The 14,873-nt window shown below is 39.1% G+C and overlaps 1 protein-coding gene across 1 annotated transcript in view; it reads left to right on the top strand.

Annotated features, from left to right (window-relative positions):
• The window catches only part of LOC100367359 (pleiotropic regulator 1), a 113,114-nt gene that overhangs the window by 14,085 nt on the left and 84,156 nt on the right, over positions 1 to 14,873 (top strand). The window contains exons 8-11 of the mRNA XM_085498614.1: positions 77 to 271; positions 782 to 900; positions 2,327 to 2,466; positions 3,491 to 3,684. Coding sequence (XP_085354740.1) covers positions 77 to 271; positions 782 to 900; positions 2,327 to 2,466; positions 3,491 to 3,684 — 648 coding nt within the window. The remainder of the gene's footprint in view (positions 1 to 76; positions 272 to 781; positions 901 to 2,326; positions 2,467 to 3,490; positions 3,685 to 14,873) is intronic.

Here is a 14,873-nt window from a genome sequence, read left to right as displayed (position 1 = left end):
TTACAATAGTATTAACTAAAGCTCATTGACAATCCTGCTCATCACTTAACAGAGTCATGTTTGGATTCTTTTTCAGGTTATTCGACATTATCACGGACATCTCAGTGCTGTTTATGGCTTGGATATCCATCCTACGATAGATGTCCTAGTGACGTGCTCACGTGATGCATCAGTACGTGTCTGGGATATGAGGACAAAAGCATGTGTACACACCTTGACAGGACACACTAATACAGTCGCTGATGTCAAATGTCAGGCTTCTGAACCACAGGTATGTGTACAAATGCAGAACTGATCATAATTAAACCAGTCGTTGCACCGTTGTAGTTCTGTATCTCTGGAGCTTTTAGATGTTACTTTGTTCCTCAACATTATGACACATTACATTGTATATTACACATTGCTGACCCAAGTATTGCATTGAAGTTAAGTATTTGCTATGTTATGAATTTGGTTTGAAATCAGCTGTTCAAAATCAATTGTCCAATGCAACAACTAACCAATATACTTATCACTAATTGGTAAAAGAATATTCTGTAAAGTTTTCTCCACTTTACGGTAGATTATTCAAATCATTATTTCTATATACACATTTGTATCTTAATTTTGATGAAAAATGTGCTAATTAAACATACATGCGTAACTGGAGAGAAACAACATAAAACAAAAGTTTTTCACTTTTTCACCATATGATGGCGCTACTGACATTTGTGTGTCTCTTACTATGAGGGTGCTCTTTGTGCAATAGGAATTATCTTTTATCGTTTCCTATCATGTGTAGATTATTAGTGGCAGTCATGATTGTACAGTAAGACTGTGGGACTTAGCTGCTGGTAAAACAAGATGTACTTTAACCAATCATAAGAAAAGTATCCGGTCGTTAGTGATACATCCAAAATTGTAAGTAATGTGTTTGATTTCTCATTCATTTTATTTATTCTTCCAAATAAGTTGTATATTCATGAGCAGAGATTTGTGAAAAGTTGTGAAAAAGCTGGTTTTTTTAAATACAAATTGAGAGTGCTAAAGGAAGTAAATGCTTCATTGCATCCAAGTTTGACTACAATGTAGGTTTTGAAGGAAATCATAATATGCATATGTAATCATTATATGTAATCATTATATGTAATCATTATATGTAATCATTATATGTAATCATTATATGTAATCATTATATGTAATCATTATATGTAATCATTATATGTAATCATTATATGTAATCATTATATGTAATCATTATATGTAATCATTATATGTAATCATTATATGTAATCATTATATGTAATCATTATATGTAATCATTATATGTAATCATTTAGCATAAAATCAGGAGTATGGTATTCATAGTTGTAAATTGATGATAAAAGGCGACAGGGTTTTGATCTCCTAACAGTAAATAAGAAACTATTCTATATCTTATGTCTGAGGTGGACTGTACCTGAGTCACTCTATCCCCAGTCTGGAAACAAAATGCAATCTACTGCATCAGTACTAATGTACTAATTTATTCATAATGTACATTTTTATTATTTTTAGTAAACTGCTTATACATTTGTACATTATATTACTTTTAGTTTTATAATTTGGAATGAAAACATGAGTCATGGCTTAAATCAGTAAACAAGAAAATCAATATTATTATAAAGTAACTCATCCAATATTTGTGCAAAAATAGTGGCAAAATATGTAAAGGAAGATTCTTGGTTAATTGACAACAATAACTGAACTGTATAAATATCCCTGGCTGTAGTGGAAACTGAATGTTGAATCAATCATAAACAATCATGGCAACTTGTGTGTTTACCTCAATTAATATGGATCTACTCAGAATGCAGTATTTCAGTTGTTTTGACATAGCGTCATGATTAACGGCAGATAGGCTGTAGATGGAAAGCAAGTTGAACTTTTTAACATCAAGTTTTCATGGCCTCACATGAAGCCTGCAAAGATTTTTTATTTCATTGATGTTTTAATTATTATTACTTTCATAAAATGTTTTATTTTCAACATTGGAATCATATATTTAAAATTACATTGTAGCTGCATTAGCTAAAATAAAGACATTATACTTTTTTTTCCAATAAATGTTAAATACAATATTTGTTCTACATGTAAAAATATATCTTAACTTCCGCAGGTGAAATAGTTTTAGAAGGGATTGCATTTTTTGGGAAAAACCTTTGAGAAAAATTGACACTGATAATGAATTTGCCACCCACCCCTGACCCTGAAAGTACCAGGATTAAATCTCAAGCCGAGAGCTTTTATCTGAAAAGCAGGTACCTACATGTATACAGGTATATAAACTTGATTTATTCTGTTATAGGTACATGTTTGCTTCAGCCTCCCCTGATAACATCAAACAGTGGAAGTGTCCTGATGGAAGTTTTCTTCAGAATCTCTCTGGTCACAATTCTATTGTTAATTGTTTATCTATGAATACTGATGGTGTGATGGTCTCTGGAGGTATGCTACTACAAATCATTACATTACAAATAAAATCAGTTTACTGTTTAACCATTACATTTTAGTTTTCTAGAAATTTCAGTTATTTGATAATATACCAATGGGAACTTTAAAAAAAAAACCAGTTAACAGTTGATGTCGTCAGTTTCTGTTTGTTGATGATGTCCTCAGTTCCTGTTTGTTGATGATGTCGTCAGTTTCTGTTAGTTGATGATGTCGTCAGTTTCTGTTAGTTGATGATGTCGTCAGTTTCTGTTAGTTGACGATGTCGTCAGTTCCTGTAAGTTGATGATGTCGTCAGTTCCTGTTTGTTGATGATGTCGTCTGTTCCTGTTTGTTGATGGTGTCGTCAGTTCCTGTTTGTTGATGATGTCGTCAGTTCCTGTTTGTTGATGATGTCGTCAGTTTCTGTTTGTTGATGATGTCATCTGTTCCTGTTTGTTGATGATGTCGTCAGTTCCTGTTTGTTGATGATGTCATCAGTTCCTGTTAGTTGATGATGTCATTAGTTCCTGTTAGTTGATGATGTCATCAGTTCCTGTTAGTTGATGTCATCAGTTCCTGTTAGTTGATGATGTCATTAGTTCCTGTTAGTTGATGATGTCATTAGTTCCTGTTAGTTGATGATGTCATCAGTTCCTGTTAGTTGATGATGTCATCAGTTCCTGTTTGTTATCATTTACTTTCTGCTATCTTATTTGCTTTTTTCTAGAAGTGCATGTAAACCAACAGTTGCATGTATTGGATCATTATTTTGACTATAAACACACTTCTGTTATTTATGTAAGCGTATGTTATATAGAAGGCCAATACAGTATACCATATTTGTTCTATTTGAAGCATATCAAATTTTAGAACATGTTGAAGTCTGAATATGTATAATAACCATCTTAGAATCATACCAATCTAACAGCTCTAATGTAAACTCTTGTCATTTACTAAGGTCATGTGCTTCAAATAAAGCAAATACAGTAGGAGATATTTCAGATTATACAAAATGTAATCCTTACTCATGTGTGTTCAGGTGACAATGGTAGCATGTATTTCTGGGACTGGAAGACTGGATACAACTTCCAAAGAATCCAGACAGCAACCCAGCCTGGATCCCTGGACAGTGAAGCCGGTATATTTGCATCTACGTTTGATCACAGTAGCAGTCGACTGATCACAGTGGAAGCTGACAAAACTATCAAGATATATAAAGAAGACGACAACGCTGTAAGTATGCTCTTATCACTTTTGATGAAATGTTTCCACCAGCAAAGTGTGCCAGTCTGACCATGGTTATTCTTACATATTTCTTTCTAATATTTGTGCCATATTTTCTCTATTAGATATACATGCACTAACATTTGTTTGTATAGTATGCTGTTAAATTTGAGTTTGACACACTCTGTCATGTATGTAGGTACATGTACATGTTCTACTATCGGAACAAATAATGTACATGCTAATGATCTAAGAAAACACAAGCATTGACATAATCTATAAAAGTAGCATTGCCGCATGGTTATACTATGCAGTCATCAAAGAAAACAACAAATTACAAGTCTATAAAAAGCATATGTGGTCTAGGCTTTATTCATGATCTAAAAAACAGATTTGTTTGGGAGCAAATTCACAAGTGATGAGCAGTTCTTGTCTATAAAAACTCAATTAATTCACAGTAGTAAAAAGAATTATTTTTTCAGTAATTTCAGTATTTTTGTACTTGTTTGCAAATTAATAGAATCATTTTTAGTTGATTCAATCAATGGTGATTCAAATGGAAATGGACACAGACAGGTTACATTTACCATGATATAAACTAGCACTGGCAGGTTTAGTGTGAATTTCACGCACACACAACACTAGTGTCACTCCAATGGAGGCTTGTAGAATATCTGCAAATCTGCCAAAAAATAACACTGTTACATTTAAGTTACGCTCAAGATTGACATTCTAAAGAGTAGGTACACTTGTTTTACCACAAAAATATATGACACAAGATACAATCAGCAATTGAAAACTACATAACTGAGGGCTTAGTCAGGCTTGTATGATAAAGCAGTTATCCATTCAAAAATGTGATTTCATGCTTCAGCTGACTCATGGCATCTACATATAGCAGCAAGGAGCTTTCAACCTTTAAACAAAATTGTGTCGAAGTTGTTCACGTTGAGCAATGTTTAGTTTTTATTGACAAAAATTTGTGTGCATGTGTACTAAAATGTTATTCTGTGTGTATTGGTAGACAAGTGGTAATGTTTTCTGGGGATATTTATTTGTGTGTATTGGTAGACAAGTGGTAATGTTTTCTGGGGATATTTATTTGTGTGTATTGGTAGACCAGTGGTAATGTTTTCTGGGGATATTTATTCTGTGTGTATTGGTAGACCAGTGGTAATGTTTTCTGGGGATATTTATTCTGTGTGTATTGGTAGACCAGTGGTAATGTTTTCTGGGGATATTTATTTGTGTGTATTGGTAGACCAGTGGTAATGTTTTTTGGGGATATGTATTTGTGTGTATTGGTAGACCAGTGGTAATGCTTTTTGGGGATATTTATTCTGTGTGTATTGGTAGACCAGTGGTAATGTTTTTTGGGGATATTTATTCTGTGTGTATTGGTAGACCAGTGGTAATGTTTTTTGGGGATATTTATTCTGTGTGTATTGGTAGACCAGTGGTAATGTTTTCTGGGGATATTTATTCTGTGTGTATTGGTAGACCAGTGGTAATGTTTTTTGGGGATATTTATTCTGTGTGTATTGGTAGACCAGTGGTAATGTTTTCTGGGGATATTTATTTGTGTGTATTGGTAGACCAGTGGTAATGTTTTCTGGGGATATTTATTCTGTGTGTATTGGTAGACCAGTGGTAATGTCTTTTGGGGATATTTATTCTGTGTGTATTGGTAGACCAGTGGTAATGTTTTCTGGGGATATTTATTCTGTGTGTATTGGTAGACCAGTGGTAATGTTTTCTGGGGATATTTATTTGTGTGTGTTGGTAGACCAGTGGTAATGTTTTTTGGGGATATTTATTTGTGTGTATTGGTAGACCAGTGGTAATGTTTTTTGGGGATATTTATTTGGGTGTATTGGTAGACCAGTGGTAATGTTTTTTGGGGATATTTATTTGTGTGTATTGGTAGACCAGTGGTAATGTTTTTTTTGGGATATTTATTTGTGTGTATTGGTAGACCAGTGGTAATGTTTTCTGGGGATATTTATTTGTGTGTATTGGTAGACCAGTGGTAATGTTTTTTGGGCATATTTATTTGGGTGTATTGGTAGACCAGTGGTATTGTTTTTTGGGGATATTTATTTGTGTGTATTGGTAGACCAGTGGTAATGTTTTTTGGGCATATTTATTTGGGTGTATTGGTAGACCAGTGGTAATGTTTTCTGGGGATATTTATTTGTGTGTATTGGTAGACCAGTGGTAATGTTTTTTGGGCATATTTATTTGGGTGTATTGGTAGACCAGTGGTAATGTTTTCTGGGGATATTTATTTGTGTGTATTGGTAGACCAGTGGTAATGTTTTTTGGGGATATTTATTTGTGTGTATTGGTAGACCAGTGGTAATGTTTTCTGGGGATATTTATTTGTGTGTATTGGTAGACAGTGGTAATGTTTTCTGGGGATATTTATTTGTGTGTATTGGTAGACCAGTGGTAATGTTTTCTGGGGATATTTATTTGTGTGTATTGGTAGACCAGTGGTAATGTTTTTTGGGGATATTTATTTGTGTGTATTGGTAGACCAGTGGTAATGTTTTTTGGGGATATTTGTGTGTATTGGTAGACCAGTGGTAATGTTTTCTGGGGATATTTATTTGTGTGTATTGGTAGACCAGTGGTAATGTTTTCTGGGGATATTTATTTGTGTGTATTGGTAGACCAGTGGTAATGTTTTTTGGGGATAATTATTTGTGTGTATTGGTAGACCAGTGGTAATGTTTTTTGGGGATATTTATTTATGTGTATTGGTAGACCAGTGGTAATGTTTTTTGGGGGTATTTATTTGTGTGTATTGGTAGACCAGTGGTAATGTTTTTTGGGGATATTTATTTGTGTGTATTGGTAGACCAGTGGTAATGTTTTCTGGGGATATTTATTTGTGTGTATTGGTAGACCAGTGGTAATGTTTTCTGGGGATATTTATTTGTGTGTATTGGTAGACCAGTGGTAATGTTTTTTAGGGGATATTTATTTGTGTGTATTGGTAGACCAGTGGTAATGTTTTCTGGGGATATTTATTTGTGTGTATTGGTAGACCAGTGGTATTGTTTTCTGGGGATATTTATTTGTGTGTATTGGTAGACCAGTGGTAATGTTTTCTGGGGATATTTATTTGTGTGTATTGGTAGACCAGTGGTAATGTTTTCTGGGGATATTTATTTGTGTGTATTGGTAGACCAGTGGTATTGTTTTCTGGGGATATTTATTTGTGTGTATTGGTAGACCAGTGGTAATGTTTTCTGGGGATATTTATTTGTGTGTATTGGTAGACCAGTGGTATTATTTTCTGGGGATATTTATTTGTGTGTATTGGTAGACCAGTGGTAATGTTTTTTGGGGATATTTATTTGGGTGTATTGGTAGACCAGTGGTAATGTTTTCTGGGGATATTTATTTGTGTGTATTGGTAGACCAGTGGTAATGTTTTCTGGGGATATTTATTGAAAATCTAGCTTTACTGTACTGTGGTTAGATAGTGGGAGATATACAGCAAGCTGTATAGTACAGAAATGCATGCTTAGAGTTTCCCAGGCAGACTGTGTAATAGGTGGTCTGGTCAGTAATAGCAGACTGTGTAATAGGTGGTCTGGTCAGTAATAGCAGACTGTGTAATAGGTAGTCTGGTCAGTAATAGCAGACTGTGTAATAGGTGGTCTGGTCAGTAATCACAGACTAATAGGTGGTCTGGTCAGTAACGACAGACTGTGTAATAGGTGGTCTGGTTAGTAATGGCAGACTGTGTAATAGGTGGTCTGGTCAGTAATGGCACACTGTGTAATAGGTGGTCTGGTTAGTAATGGCAGACTGTGTAACAGGTGGTCTGGTTAGTAATAGCAGACTGTGTAATAGGTGGTCTGGTTAGTAATAGCAGACTGTGTAATAGGTGGTCTGGTCAGTAATAGCAGACTGTGTAATAGGTGGTCTGGTCAGTAATGACAGACTGTGTAACAGGTGGTCTGGTTAGTAATGGCAGACTGTGTAACAGGTGGTCTGGTTAGTAATAGCAGACTGTGTAATAGGTGGTCTGGTCAGTAATCACAGACTAATAGGTGGTCTGGTCAGTAACGACAGACTGTGTAATAGGTGGTCTGGTTAGTAATGGCAGACTGTGTAATAGGTGGTCTGGTCAGTAATGGCACACTGTGTAATAGGTGGTCTGGTTAGTAATGGCAGACTGTGTAACAGGTGGTCTGGTTAGTAATAGCAGACTGTGTAATAGGTGGTCTGGTCAGTAATCACAGACTAATAGGTGGTCTGGTCAGTAACGACAGACTGTGTAATAGGTGGTCTGGTTAGTAATGGCAGACTGTGTAATAGGTGGTCTGGTTAGTAATGGCTGACTGTGCAATAGGTGGTCTGGTTAGTAATGGCAGACTGTGTAATATGTTGTCTGGTCAGTATTGGCAGTCTATGTAATAGGTGATCTGGTCAGTAATGGCAGACTGTGTAATAGGTGGTCTGGTCAGTAATGGCAGACTGTGTAATAGATTGTCTGGTCAGTAATGGCAGACTGTGTAATAAGTGGTCTGGTCAGTAAAAGCAGACTGTGTGATAGGTGGTCCGGTTCGTAATGGCAGACTGTGTAATATGTGGTCTGGTTAGTAATAGCAGACTGTGTAATAGGTGGTCTGGTCAGTAATGGCACACTGTGTAATAGGTGGTCTGGTTAGTAATGGCAGACTGTGTAATAGGTGGTCTGGTCAGTAATGGCACACTGTGTAATAGGTGGTCTGGTTAGTAATGGCAGACTGTGTAATAGGTGGTCCGGTCGGTAATGGCAGACTGTGTAACAGGTGGTCTGGTTAGTAATAGCAGACTGTGTAATAGGTGGTCTGGTCAGTAATCACAGACTGTGTAATAGGTGGTCTGGTCAGTAATAGCCGACTGTGTAATAGGTGGTCTGGTCAGTAATGGCACACTGTGTAATAGGTGGTCTGGTTGGTAATAGCAGACTGTGTAATAGGTGGTCTGGTCAGTAATGGCACACTGTGTAATAGGTGGTCTGGTTAGTAATGGCAGACTGTGTAACAGGTGGTCTGGTTAGTAATAGCAGACTGTGTAATAGGTGGTCTGGTCAGTAATCACAGACTGTAATAGGTGGTCTGGTCAGTAACGACAGACTGTGTAATAGGTGGTCTGGTTAGTAATGGCAGACTGTGTAATAGGTGGTCTGGTTAGTAATGGCTGACTGTGCAATAGGTGGTCTGGTTAGTAATGGCAGACTGTGTAATATGTTGTCTGGTCAGTAATGGCAGTCTATGTAATAGGTGATCTGGTCAGTAATGGCAGACTGTGTAATAGGTGGTCTGGTCAGTAATGGCAGATTGTGTAATAGATTGTCTGGTCAGTAATGGCAGACTGTGTAATAAGTGGTCTGGTCAGTAAAAGCAGACTGTGTAATAGGTGGTCCGGTTCGTAATGGCAGACTGTGTAATATGTGGTCTGGTTAGTAATAGCAGACTGTGTAATAGGTGGTCTGGTCAGTAATGGCAGACTGTGTAATATGTTGTCTGGTCAGTAATGGCAGTCTATGTAATAGGTGGTCTGGTCAGTAATGGCAGACTGTGTAATAGGTGGTCTGGTCAGTAACGACAGACTGTGTAATAGGTGGTCTGGTTAGTAATGACAGACTGTGTAATAGGTGGTCTGGTCAGTAACGACAGACTGTGTAATAGGTGGTCTGGTTAGTAATGACAGACTGTGTAATAGGTGGTCCGGTCGGTAATACCAGACTGTGTAATAGGTAGTCTGGTCAGTAATAGCAGACTGTGTAATAGGTGGTCAGGTCGGTAATAGCAGACTGTAATAGGTGGTCTGGTTAGCAATGACAGACTGTGTAATATGTGGTCTGGTCAGTAATGGCAGTCTATGTAATAGGTGGTCTGGCCAGTAATGGCAGACTGTGTAATAGGTGGTCTGGTCAGTAATGGCAGACTGTGTAATAGGTTGTCTGGTCAGTAATGGCAGACTGTGTAATAGGTGGTCTTGTCAGTAAAAGCAGACTGTGTAATAGGTGGTCCGGTTCGTAATGGCAGACTGTGTAATATGTGGTCTGGTTAGTAATAGCAGACTGTGTAGTAGGTGGTCTGGTCAGTAATGGCAGTCTATGTAATAGGTTTTCTGGTCAGTAATGGCAGACTGTGTAATAGGTGGTCTGGTCAGCAATAGCAGACTGTAATAGGTGGTCTGGTTAGTAATGGCAGACTGTGTAATACGTGGTCTGGTTAGTAATGGTAGACTGTGTAATAGGTGGTCCGGTTCGTAACGACAAACTGTGTAATAGGTGGTCTGGTCAGTAACGACAGACTGTGTTATAGGTGGTCTGATTAGTAATGGTAGACTGTGTAATAGGTGGTCTGGTTAGTAATAGCAGACTGTGTAATAGGTGGTCTGGTTAGTAATGGCAGACTGTGTAATAGGTGGTCTGGTCAGCAATGGCAGACTGTAATAGGTGGTCTGGTTAGTAATGGCAGACTGTGTAATAGGTGGTCTTGTCAGTAAAAGCAGACTGTGTAATAGGTGGTCCGGTTTGTAATGGCAGACTGTGTAATAGGTGGTCTGGTCAGTAATGGCAGACTGTGTAATAGGTTGTCTGGTCAGTAATGGCAGACTGTGTAATAAGTGGTCTTGTCAGTAAAAGCAGACTGTGTAATAGGTGGTCCGGTTCGTAATGGCAGACTGTGTAATATGTGGTCTGGTCAGTAATGGCAGACTATGTAATAGGTGGTCTGGTCAGTAATCACAGACTGTGTAATAGGTGGTCTGGTCAGTAACAACAGACAGTGTAATAGGTGGTCTGGTCAATAATAGCAGACTGTGTAATAGGTGGTCTGGTTAGTAATAGCAGACTGTGTAATAGGTGGTCTGGTTAGTAATGGCAGACTGTGTAATACGTGGTCTGGTTAGTAATGGCAGACTGTGTAATAGGTGGTCCGGTTCGTAACGACAGACTGTGTAATAGGTGGTCTGGTCAGTAACGACAGACTGTGTTATAGGTGGTCTGGTTAGTAATGGTAGACTGTGTAATAGGTGGTCTGGTTAGTAATAGCAGACTGTGTAATAGGTGGTCTGGTTAGTAATAACAGACTGTGTAATAGGTGGTCTGGTTAGTAATAGCAGACTGTGTAGTAGGTGGTCTGGTCAGTAATGGCAGTCTATGTAATAGGTTTTCTGGTCAGTAATGGCAGTCTATGTAATAGGTGGTCTGGTCAGTAATGGTAGACTGTGTAATAGGTGGTCTGGTTAGTAATGACAGACTGTGTAATAGGTGGTCTGTTTAGTAATGGCAGACTATGTAATTGGTTGTCTGGTTAGCAATGGCAGACTGTGTAATAGGTGGTCTGGTCAGTAATAGCAGACTGTGTAATAAGTGGTCTGGTCAGCAATAGCAGACTGTAATAGGTGGTCTGGTTAGTAATGGCAGACTGTGTAATAGGTGGTCTGGTCAGCAATGGCAGACTGTAATAGGTGGTCTGGTTAGTAATGGCAGACTGTGTAATAGGTGGTCTGGTTAGTAATGGCAGACTGTGTAATATGTTGTCTGGTCAGTAATGGCAGTCTATGTAATAGGTGGTCTGGCCAGTAATGGCAGACTGTGTAATAGGTGGTCTGGTCAGTAATGGCAGACTGTGTAATAGGTTGTCTGGTCAGTAATGGCAGACTGTGTAATAAGTGGTCTTGTCAGTAAAAGCAGACTGTGTAATAGGTGGTCCGGTTCGTAATGGCAGACTGTGTAATATGTGGTCTGGTCAGTAATGGCAGACTATGTAATAGGTGGTCTGGTCAGTAATCACAGACTGTGTAATAGGTGGTCTGGTCAGTAACGACATACAGTGTAATAGGTGGTCTGGTCAATAATAGCAGACTGTGTAATAGGTGGTCTGGTTAGTAATAGCAGACTGTGTAATAGGTGGTCTGGTTAGTAATGGCAGACTGTGTAATAGGTGGTCTGGTCAGTAACGACAGACTGTGTTATAGGTGGTCTGGTTAGTAATGGTAGACTGTGTAATAGGTGGTCTGGTTAGTAATAGCAGACTGTGTAATAGGTGGTCTCGTTAGTAATGGTAGACTGTGTAATAGGTGGTCTGGTTAGTAATAGCAGACTGTGTAGTAGGTGGTCTGGTCAGTAATGGCAGTCTATGTACTAGGTTTTCTGGTCAGTAATGGCAGTCTATGTAATAGGTGGTCTGGTCAGTAATGGTAGACTGTGTAATAGGTGGTCTGGTTAGTAATGGCAGACTGTGTAATAGGTGGTCTGGTTAGTAATGGCAGACTGTGTAATAGGTGGTCCGGTTCGTAATGGCAGACTGTGTAATATGTGGTCTGGTCAGTAATGGCAGACTATGTAATAGGTGGTCTGGTTAGTAATGGCAGACTGTGTAATAGGTGGTCTGGTCAGTAATTACAGACTGTAATAGGTGGTCTGGTTAGTAATGACAAACTGTGTAATAGGTTTTCTGGTTAGTAATGTCAGACTGTGTAATAGGTGGTCTGGTTAGTAATAGCAGACTGTGTAATAGGTGGTCTGGTCAGTAATAGCAGACTGTGTAATAGGTGGTCTGGTTAGTAATAGCAGACTGTGTAATAGGTGGTCTGGTTAGTAATGGCAGACTGTGTAATAGGTGGTCTGGTTAGTAATGGCAGACTGTGTAATAGGTAGTCTGGTTCGTAATGGCAGACTGTGTAATATGTGGTCTGGTCAGTAATGGCAGACTATGTAATAGGTGGTCTGGTTAGTAATGGCAGACTGTGTAATAGGTGGTCTGGTCAGTAATTACAGACTGTAATAGGTGGTCTGGTTAGTAATGACAGACTGTGTAATAGGTTTTCTGGTTAGTAATGGCAGACTGTAATATGTTGTCTGGTCAGTAATGGCAGTCTATGTAATAGGTGGTCTGGTCAGTAATGGCAGACTGTGTAATAGGTGGTCTGGTCAGTAACGACAGACTGTGTAATAGGTGGTCTGGTTAGTAATGACAGACTGTGTAATAGGTGGTCTGGTCAGTAACGACAGACTGTGTAATAGGTGGTCTGGTTAGTAATGGCAGACTGTGTAATAGGTGGTCTGGTTAGTAATGGCAGACTGTGTAATAGGTGGTCAGGTCGGTAATAGCAGACTGTAATAGGTGGTCTGGTTAGCAATGACAGACTGTGTAATATGTGGTCTGGTCAGTAATGGCAGACTATGTAATAGGTGGTCTGGTTAGTAATGGCAGACTGTGTAATAGGTGGTCTGGTTAGTAATGGCAGACTGTGTAATAGGTGGTCTGGTCAGTAATAGCAGACTGTGTAATAAGTGGTCTGGTCAGCAATAGCAGACTGTAATAGGTGGTCTGGTTAGTAATGGCAGACTGTGTAATAGGTGGTCTGGTCAGCAATGGCAGACTGTAATAGGTGGTCTGGTTAGTAATGGCAGACTGTGTAGTAGGTGGTCTGGTTAGTAATGGCAGACTGTGTAATATGTTGTCTGGTCAGTAATGGCAGTCTATGTAATAGGTGGTCTGGCCAGTAATGGCAGACTGTGTAATAGGTGGTCTGGTCAGTAATGGCAGACTGTGTAATAGGTTGTCTGGTCAGTAATGGCAGACTGTGTAATAGGTGGTCTTGTCAGTAAAAGCAGACTGTGTAATAGGTGGTCCGGTTCGTAATGGCAGACTGTGTAATAGGTGGTCTGGTCAGTAATGGTAGACTGTGTAATAGGTGGTCTGGTTAGTAATGACAGACTGTGTAATAGGTGGTCTGTTTAGTAATGGCAGACTATGTAATTGGTTGTCTGGTTAGCAATGGCAGACTGTGTAATAGGTGGTCTGGTCAGTAATAGCAGACTGTAATAGGTGGTCTGGTTAGTAATGGCAGACTGTGTAATACGTGGTCTGGTTAGTAATGGTAGACTGTGTAATAGGTGGTCCGGTTCGTAACGACAGACTGTGTAATAGGTGGTCTGGTCAGTAACGACAGACTGTGTTATAGGTGGTCTGGTTAGTAATGGCAGACTGTGTAATATGTTGTCTGGACAGTAATGGCAGTCTATGTAATAGGTGGTCTGGCCAGTAATGGCAGACTGTGTAATAGGTGGTCTGGTCAGTAATGGCAGACTGTGTAATAGGTTGTCTGGTCAGTAATGGCAGACTGTGTAATAAGTGGTCTTGTCAGTAAAAGCAGACTGTGTAATAGGTGGTCTGGTCAGTAATGGCAGTCTATGTAATAGGTTTTCTGGTCAGTAATGGCAGTCTATGTAATAGGTGGTCTGGTCAGTAATGGTAGACTGTGTAATAGGTGGTCTGGTTAGTAATGACAGACTGTGTAATAGGTGGTCTGTTTAGTAATGGCAGACTATGTAATTGGTTGTCTGGTTAGCAATGGCAGACTGTGTAATAGGTGGTCTGGTCAGTAATAGCAGACTGTGTAATAAGTGGTCTGGTCAGCAATAGCAGACTGTAATAGGTGGTCTGGTTAGTAATGGCAGACTGTGTAATACGTGGTCTGGTTAGTAATGGTAGACTGTGTAATAGGTGGTCCGGTTCGTAACGACAGACTGTGTAATAGGTGGTCTGGTCAGTAACGACAGACTGTGTTATAGGTGGTCTGGTTAGTAATGGTAGACTGTGTAATAGGTGGTCTGGTTAGTAATAGCAGACTGTGTAATAGGTGGTCTGGTTAGTAATGGCAGACTGTGTAATAGGTGGTCTGGTCAGTAATGGTAGACTGTGTAATAGGTGGTCTGGTCAGCAATAGCAGACTGTGATAGGTGGTCTGGTTAGTAATGGCAGACTGTGTAATACGTGGTCTGGTTAGTAATGGTAGACTGTGTAATAGGTGGTCCGGTTCGTAACGACAGACTGTGTAATAGGTGGTCTGGTCAGTAACAACAGACTGTGTTATAGGTGGTCTGATTAGTAATGGTAGACTGTGTAATAGGTGGTCTGGTTAGTAATAGCAGACTGTGTAATAGGTGGTCTGGTTAGTAATGGCAGACTGTGTAATAGGTGGTCTGGTCAGCAATGGCAGACTGTAATAGGTGGTCTGGTTAGTAATGGCAGACTGTGTAATAGGTGGTCTTGTCAGTAAAAGCAGACTGTGTAATAGGTGGTCCGGTTTGTAATGGCAGACTGTGTAATAGGTGGTCTGGTCAGTAATGGCAGACTGTGTAATAGGTTGTCTGGTCAGTAATGGCAGACTGT

The sequence above is a fragment of the Saccoglossus kowalevskii genome, chromosome 4 (genome assembly GCF_978046115.1).
Source record: "Saccoglossus kowalevskii chromosome 4, keSacKowa6.1, whole genome shotgun sequence".
Lineage (NCBI taxonomy): Eukaryota > Metazoa > Hemichordata > Enteropneusta > Harrimaniidae > Saccoglossus > Saccoglossus kowalevskii.
The sequence above is the reverse complement of the archived record's forward strand: the minus strand, read 5'-3'. Positions and strand labels throughout refer to the sequence as shown.